Raw genomic sequence first — 8626 nt, 5'->3', positions numbered from 1 at the left:
AAACTAAGCAAATGTTAAATTTAAATAATAAATGTAATAAAAATAAATTAAATATTAGAAATTATTAAAAGGTTATTGTTTCAATTTAAAATTTGTTATATATAAATATTAAACGATGCTTACAATACATACAGCTTATCGAAAACAAAATTTATTAAATGAATTATACTAATTATTATCATATATAACGAGAAAATTACCGAAATGAGAATTACACGTTATTTATATCATAAAAAAAGTCATGATCAATTAATTATTGTAAATTATTTTACATTTAAAAAAAAAAAAATGAGGGAAAATATCACGCAAAACAAAATATTGTTTAAAAACAATGAAACTGTTTCAAAACGCTCTCTATGATTGTAAATTTGAATTGTAGGTTATGGCAGCACTGACGATGACAATAAATTGTTCGCGTCGAGTCTGTTTCGGATACTAATGTTGCTCAGGAGTATTTATAAAACGTTTTATAAATTTTTTTTCAACTTACCCACGTTGCAAACACGTGCCGTCGGTATCAGGTTTCGAGCGTAGGTCGAAGTATTAAAAACAAAAAATGAACGGATTAAGCATAAGTGAACTCTGTTGCCTTATTTGCTGTCCTCCTTGTCCGTCGAAAATAGCAGCAAAGCTGGCGTTTTTTCCACCGGAGCCGACGTACAGTTTCACGCCGTGCGAAACGGGTTCGAAATACACGTTGAACTTTACCGAGAAAGCGGAATGGCAACATTTGGAACACGAGAAGGAAAATCTGGAAGGGTTTTACGCGAGGACCGTCAGAGGCAACACGATCGCCTGCCTCTTCGTTAGGTGCAGTGTAAACGCAAGATTCACGATATTGTTTTCTCACGGAAATGCGGTGGACATAGGACAGATGAGCAGTTTTTACCTCGGACTCGGAACGAGGATAAACTGCAACATATTCAGTTACGATTATTCGGGATACGGTGCGAGTTCGGGTAAACCATCGGAGAAGAATCTGTACGCGGACATCGACGCTGCGTGGCACGCACTCAGAACGAGCTACGGTATAAGCCCGGAAAACATAATACTGTACGGACAGAGCATAGGAACAGTGCCCACGATAGATCTTGCCAGCAGATACGAAGTGGGTGCAGTGATATTGCATTCGCCACTAATGTCTGGAATGAGAGTAGCTTTTCCAAACACCAAAAGAACTTGGTTTTTCGATGCCTTTCCCAGGTGACTATGAATTATTACCTAACATATTTTAAGCAATTCATCTTTTATCCTTTATACATATGTAATAGGAGGTACTTTGCTTTTGTATTTGAAACAGTATGTCATTAAATAAGGTTTAATTTCCATTTACATTAAGACACTCATTTTGAATGTTTCGAATAAAGAGGTCTGTTATTTGATTTGTCCCTTGCAGGTTTAAAATCAATAATCGACAACAGTACATTTTTTTTTTTTTCTAGGGTACAATTACCAGTTTGAAATAATTTCAAACTGGATTTTTTAACAAATAATTTTTTTCAATTATATGTATGTGTAATGTAGGTTATATCATGTAAAAAATAATTAGGTTTTTGTACTTGAATTTGTGATTTTGAATACTTCTTACATTTTTTAATTATTTTTAATATGGTGTAAAATACTGCATGGGAATTGAAATTTTTAAATTTTCTCTCAAATTATGGCACACACACACACAGTAAAATTAACCTCACACATAAAATTTTATTCATTTAATTTATTTGATTGGCTTAAATAATTCTACAGGGGTTATTACTCAGTCTGAGCAATTATTATATTTAACAGCATAATGTAATTAATTGTTTAGTCTGGTTACACAGTAATTATATATATTTTATCATTTATAATTTTTTATCAAAAAATTTCTATTTTAATTATCAAATAGTAATTTTTGATGAAAAACGTTTTCTTTTTCCATTTTTTTTTTTTTATTTATTTATTAATTAATTTTTTTTCATTATTTAAAAAAATTAATGGCATATTGTTTTCTCTTTTCAACAATAGTTATAAACAAAAACATTTAATAATTACTTTCACCTGTTATTTTAATTGCATTGTAATTATTATTTTTATTACCCGTAATAATAATAATAATAATAATAATAATAATAAATGAAAATCGAGAATAAACGCTTTGGTCAGGTAAAAAGAAAAAAAAAATTATTAAAACGTTTTAATCGCTATCTAAGCAATTTGAAATAAGTTATAAATTGTTTACGAGGCATTTATATGTATATAAAAAATAGAACAATTCAATTGAATGTTGCAATTTATTATTACGTTCATGATCCCAATAAAATAAAAATTTTTTTTTAGATTATTTTCCATTTGCGTCCAACCGTGTTTCTCTCTCTCTCTCTCTCTCTCTCTCTCTCTCTCTCTCTCTCTCTCTCTCTTTGTATTCCTACGTTTCGAATTAAAAAATAATAATAATAATAATAATAACTGCAACAAAAAAAAAGGAAAGCAAAACCGTTTGAGTTTTAATTTTTTTTTTTTTTTTTAACCTGTAATTTAGGATATCGAATATGATAAGCATTGATTTGGCCGTTACATTTTTTACGTGTTAGTCACTTTTTAAAAATTGCGCTTAAAAATTTAAACAAACACAACGATCGATTGATATCCGGTTTTGACAGAGAAAAAAAAAGAAAAAAACCAATGATATCATCAGGCGTACTTTTTCTTTTTTTTTTTTTATATACGGAAATTTCCTTTTTCTTATTAACACTGTTTGCCCAAGTCCCAAGAGAGAAATAAAACGTCGTCCATTATTAAGGTTAGAATCGGGGTCACGAAACAAAAGAAATTTTTTTTTTTTTTTTTAGGTTTACAAAATACTGTTGTCGTCACTCTGATATGCGTATACGTATGCGTAATAAACGTATTATTGTGCGTTAACCGAATTGAAAACAAAGGAAAACGATTAACAACCTTTATTCTTGTATACCAGATATAACAGAGCCAGAACAGCAGACGACTTTAAATTAGACACATTAAAGCACGTGCATTAATTATAATAAGATTACTTTACAATTAACCTTAAATCAAGAACACACGTGTTATGGTTATTGTTGTTGTCGTTGTTGTTATTGTTATTTTATTGTTTTTGTCGAAAGAAAAATAACTTTTAAAGTTTTCTTTTTTTTTTTTTTTTTTTTTTTAAATTTTTATTTTCTTTGTTTTTGATGTGAATGTCTTGTAGCAATATTATTTTACGGTTAATTCGGTAGCCCTAAGGCAGTCGTACCTGAAAAATAACACACAAAAAAATTTGTAATAATAATTTTCTACCACTTCCATTATTATTATCGTTATTTTTTTTTTTTGTAAATGTGTTTGTTAAATACAAAGGGAAAATTTGAAATTTTTTTCTGAAGAAGAAGAAGAAAATAAGACTAGTTTTTTTTTTTTTTTTTTTTTGCAAATAATAAAACCGTAAAATGAAAACAGAAAATTTGATTTCATTTGATTTTTATTTTTTTTGGTTTTTTTTTTTTTTTTTTTGATTGCCATTAGATTCCATTAAAAGACGCCATATTGAATAAAAATTAAATCAAAATCAATTTCACGTATCCCAATCATTTTTCATCCTAATAATTTAAAAATGAAAATTGAGAAAAGGATGAGAGAGAGAGATAGAGAGAGAGGGAAAGAAGGGGAAAGGGAAAATAAATCCCAATATCCAATTTTTCTTATTCTTTTTTTTCAACTGGATTAAATTTGAATTTTTTTTTGTTGTTTTAACGAGGAGGAAGAAAAATAATAATAATAATAGTAATAGTGTAGTAAAAAAAATTAATAATAATAATTAATAATAATAATTTTCAACGGGTAAAATTTTTATCAATTGATAAAGGAAATGCGAAGGCGTTTTTCTTAATTCATTCAACCCACATTTTCTTATACGTAATAATAATAATAATCATCATCATCGTCATCGTCATCTTTTTTTCTTCTCTCATTATTTTACTTACGTACTCTTTTTTATTTTTATTCATTTTTTTTTTTTTTTTTCGAGTCCTAATTAAAATTGAGTCAAACGAGATCAAATTTTTTTTTTTTATTTCGATTTTTAATCACGTTTATTATTGATTTTTATGAATGAAATAAAATTGCTTGATTGAGGGAAAAATTAATTTTCCTCCACTTTTTTTTTTTTTTTTTTTTTTTTTTTTGGGTTTTTTAATTGGTGGAAATTTGATTATTATGAAAAAAAGTATTTTTTAAAAAATCGTTTTTCCCCGGGAAAATTTTCATTAGGGAAAATTTTTTTTTTTTTTTTTTTTTTAAACAAAAAAAACGAAACGCATACGATCGTTGACATCCTTCTTTAAATTTTTATAAGACGAAATTAATTAATTTTTAATTTTTTTTTTTTGCTTTTTTCTTATTAAAAAAATAAGTAAATTAAGAAAATTTTACTTAGTAAAATAAAAAAAAATAAAAAATAAAAAAAATAAATAAAAAAAAATAAATGAGGTGAAAAATAAATAAAGAAAGAAAGAGAGAGAGAGAGAAGGAGAGAAAAGGGGAAAAAGAGAAATGAGAAAATGTAATTTTACGTATCTCGACATTTTTTTTTATTACTTTTTTCATTATTATTATTATTATTATAAAAATGGCGGTTTGTTTAGGAAATAAAATATATTTATATATATATTTCTATCAAATTCATCAAAATTATTTATATTATAACTATTATCCTTATTTAAAAAAAAAAAAAAAAATTCGTAATTAAAAAAGTTGGATTTGCGACAAAAAGTTTAAAAGAAATTAAAAAAAAATTCATTTAAAAATTTCTTCTCATTATTATTATTATTATTTTAATTTGTATGCGGTAGTAACATTTTAATAATAATAATAATAATAAAAAGTTAATTTTTTTTTTTTTTTTTTTTTTTTTTTTTAAAGGAAAAAAAGGAAAAAGAGGGATCGAAGAAATCGATCGATATTTTTTTTTTTTTTTTTTTAAATTAACAAATAATACCCGAAATCGTATAAAATAATTTTAAAAAATTTAAGTTGAGTTGCGAGGGGGAGAGAGAGAGGGAGGTGGGGGGAAAGAACGTCAAGGTTGAAAATGTAATTAATTTACTTTTTTTTACTTTTTACACCGAAGCCATGTTCGTCCCCCCACATGTGATTGAACGATACTAATAGATTTTAAAATGAAATGGAAAGTTTTTTTTGAAATTTTAATCTCATTAAAAATAGGGAAGGAAGGGAAGGAGGGAATGAAAACAGAAAGAAAAAAAAAGGTAGAAAGTAGGAAGTTGAATGGAATATGAGAAAATTTCATTTGTCCTCGAATGAAATGTATTCGAATTTTATTTTCCTTTTAATAATTAAACGATGTTCAATTTCCGCTTTTCCAACCAAATCAATGCTCCCCTCAACTCTTTCCCCTCCCCCCCATTTGTCATATTCCTCCTTTTTTTGTTGTCCGGTAATATTTTTAAAATTGACACTTTTGTGAAAAAAAAAAAAAATGATTTATTTTATTTTTGATAGACATGCGATGTGTTTCATGTTTTGAAAAATAATACGATTTCAAATTAAAAATTTATCTTGAATGATTGTATTGATATTTTACAAACAAAAAAAAAAAAAAAAAAAAAATTTCCTTTTCGAGTTGAACTTTTCAAAATTTCGTGTCAGTTGTAATAAACATGAATTTTTTTTTTGTTCCTTTTTAAGTGAAATGGGAGATAATAAAAGAAAAATATTTTATTCCACGTTAGGCATAATTTTATTCACAAAAACATTTTTTGTTTTTAAAAAAATTTAATCAATATTTACGAATGCTTATTAAAAGGGGGAAAAAAAAACATCAACAACTTTAAAAAACAAAGAAGGAAAAGAGCAAACACAAAAAAAAATTGACTGAATGTTTTAAATTTTTAAACGAGTTTATTTTTCCACTCTCTCTGTTTTACCGATGTTGATATTCGGATAAAAATACAGATTTCTATTTTTTTTTATTGCAGTATTGACAAAGTGCCTAAAGTTACCTCACCGGTGCTGGTTATACACGGAATGGAGGACGAAGTGGTTGATTATTCGCACGGAGTGGCTATATACGAAAAATGTCCTCGTGCGGTGGAACCCTTGTGGGTTGTGGTGAGTTGAGAAAACTATCCAGCTAATTAAAAATATTAAATTAAACACACAAATACGTGATTGGGGGGTTTCGTTTTCAGGGTGCGGGACACAACGACGTCGAGCTGTACCATCAATACTTGGACAGACTAAAACAGTTCGTCACGGTCGAACTAGTCAACTGACAATTACTGCCGGGCGAAGCCGAAGAGGACGACGATGAGGATGAAGACGAGGACGGAAACGGAGGAGGTGAAGACTACGAAGACGATAACAACTGCTCAACCCTGAGTTCGGCTACGACAAATTCAATAACGGAAAAGTTACTCTAGCAATCGGCCGGCCGAAAGGCCTCGTCGGACGAATTCGACGAAGATACCCTGGCGGATGTGTTCTCGTGCGACGAAAATTTCAAAAAAGATCCAATTACTACAATAACTTCTAATAATACTACTACGAATCCTCTTCGGAAAAAGACTGATAAAAACGGTACTCAGGGTAACGTGTCGAAAAGGAACGGTGTTCCCGTCGAAGGAAAGAGCACGAACGATAAAGGCGAAGGCAATGCGTTAGCATCGAGCGCGAACGCACGGAATAACGGAAACGGTAGCGAAAGCGGAAGCGGAGTCGGTAGCGGAAACAGCAGTAGCAGCGTCAGGAGCAGCAACGGAAACGGTTCCAAGTGCGAAGCAAGAGGAAGAGAAAAGATCAAGATAAATACAGATCCGATGGAAATGAAGCCCTTGCTCAAACCCGCTTTCCTTTCGCCGAGTTTCGGAAAACGTTTATCGGAGCCTTCCGGACGATCCGGTCATCACGGAAACAATTCGGGAATCACGACTCACAACAACTTGTTCGAGAAAGACGAATTGAGAAGTCCGACGCTCCTCGAATTACAAGCACTGAAATCGGGACAATATTCGGATTTATTCGAAACCGCTTGCGAAATAGAATGTTACGAATCTCACAAAAGCATAGCATCTCCGAAATCGTCTTCGTCCTCGTCTTCGAAGTCCATCTCGACGAAGAGTTCGCACGGCGGTAATGGAAAAAAAAAATTGTCGTCGTCGTCGTCGTCATCGTCGGGGAAAAAGAATCTCAGAGACGGTGTCGTGAAATGTCATTCGGCGACTTCGAGTCCGGTACGACTCCGATCGAGTGCCGTTGACCGGGAAATAGACCGGGAATCTTGGATGAAAAACGAAAAGCATAAGGAATCTTCTAGAATTGCAACTATAAAGAAAATAGAAACGTCCTGCGCTACCGAGAAATTATCAGAGATGAAGAAAGATCCGGTCGAAAGTAAATCTCCAGATTTCAAGGATTCGAACAATGGGAAGTTTTCTAACGGCGGACACAACGGACAATCAATCACCACACTGCAGCCATCCGAAAAGTCATCGACGTTGTGGACGACGACTGCGGTGAGCAAAGACGAGGATGGACAAAGATCATGTCTCGCGTCTAAAACCACGACGACGACGATGGAAAACGAGAGCAGATCGTTGACCAAGTCCAATGATCCTAAACACGTGATAGAAACGACTTGCTAACGATTCGACCGTTAGCCATCTTCTCTCGTGCGACAACAACACGTTCGGTTGATTATTTATTATCCTTCGTCCATGAAATATGAAACCCTTACCCAAGTGTACATAATAAATAAGTATTCTTACAATAAATTGTACATAATGTATGTATATTAATAATAATAACGAAAGAAAAAAAATGAGAAAAAAAATACTTTTATTTCCTTAATAAAAAGAAAACATTGGTAAAGTTGCCTTTAGTGATAACCACCGGAAAAACAAAAAAAAGAACTGAAAAACGAGAAAAAATTATTTTTTAAAAAATGATAATAATAATAGTTAAAAATTACTTATTAATCGTAAGTGCCAAAAAACTAAAAAAAAATTCTAAAAGTTTTAAAACGAGAAAATTGTGTAGATGTACGACTGGAGAAGAATAAACAGGAATTGTGATTTTTGGGTTGTCCAGAATGCCAGGATCGATATAAGGATAATTTAAGAAGAGAAAGTAATAAATAAATTTTTTTTTTTTCCTTTGTGTGGTAAATTTAAAAAAAAAAAAAAATACTCTTTTAAGAAGTAACTCAACGGGATTATTGCATTACATTGTGTGATTGATTGAGAACAGGTATAAGAGTATTAGTGAGAGACGAATGGACAACCTGGAACCACATGTGATTTATTTAAATGACCCATAGAATAGTATTTCTATTTCGATTCTTGCCGAAAGATTGATAGTAACTCACACCCACGCATTTGCACCGACGGAAGTCAACTAAAAAAAAATTTTTTTCATTGCTCACTTTCTCTCCTTTAATTATTATTTCTGTTGTAAACGAGAATCTCAATAGCGTGTGCTTTTATAGGAATATATGCTCATCTTGCTCAAGAATGGTGGTAGATTGTAGGTACGATAGGATTCCTGTTAAATCTATTATTATTATGTATTATTCTGGAGTCTTCCGATTACTTATTGGTGCGATGGATCGAATACA

General features: G+C 30.5%; 1 protein-coding gene across 1 annotated transcript; it reads left to right on the top strand.

Moving 5' to 3' along the window:
* Positions 1-556: 556 nt before the first annotated feature.
* Positions 557-7655, top strand: Phum_PHUM181210 (uncharacterized protein; the record flags this gene model as incomplete). Its single annotated transcript, XM_002425154.1, has 4 exons — positions 557-1203; positions 5991-6123; positions 6204-6278; positions 6453-7655. 4 exons carry the CDS (start codon positions 557-559, stop codon positions 7653-7655), a joined length of 2058 nt encoding a protein of 685 aa, XP_002425199.1.
* Positions 7656-8626: the final 971 nt, after the last annotated feature.

Source organism: Pediculus humanus, genomic scaffold, assembly GCF_000006295.1.
Source record: "Pediculus humanus corporis 1103172107529 genomic scaffold, whole genome shotgun sequence".
In the NCBI taxonomy this organism is placed as follows: domain Eukaryota; kingdom Metazoa; phylum Arthropoda; class Insecta; order Psocodea; family Pediculidae; genus Pediculus; species Pediculus humanus.
Note: the sequence above shows the minus strand (reverse complement) of the source record. Positions and strands in the feature narration are given on the sequence as shown.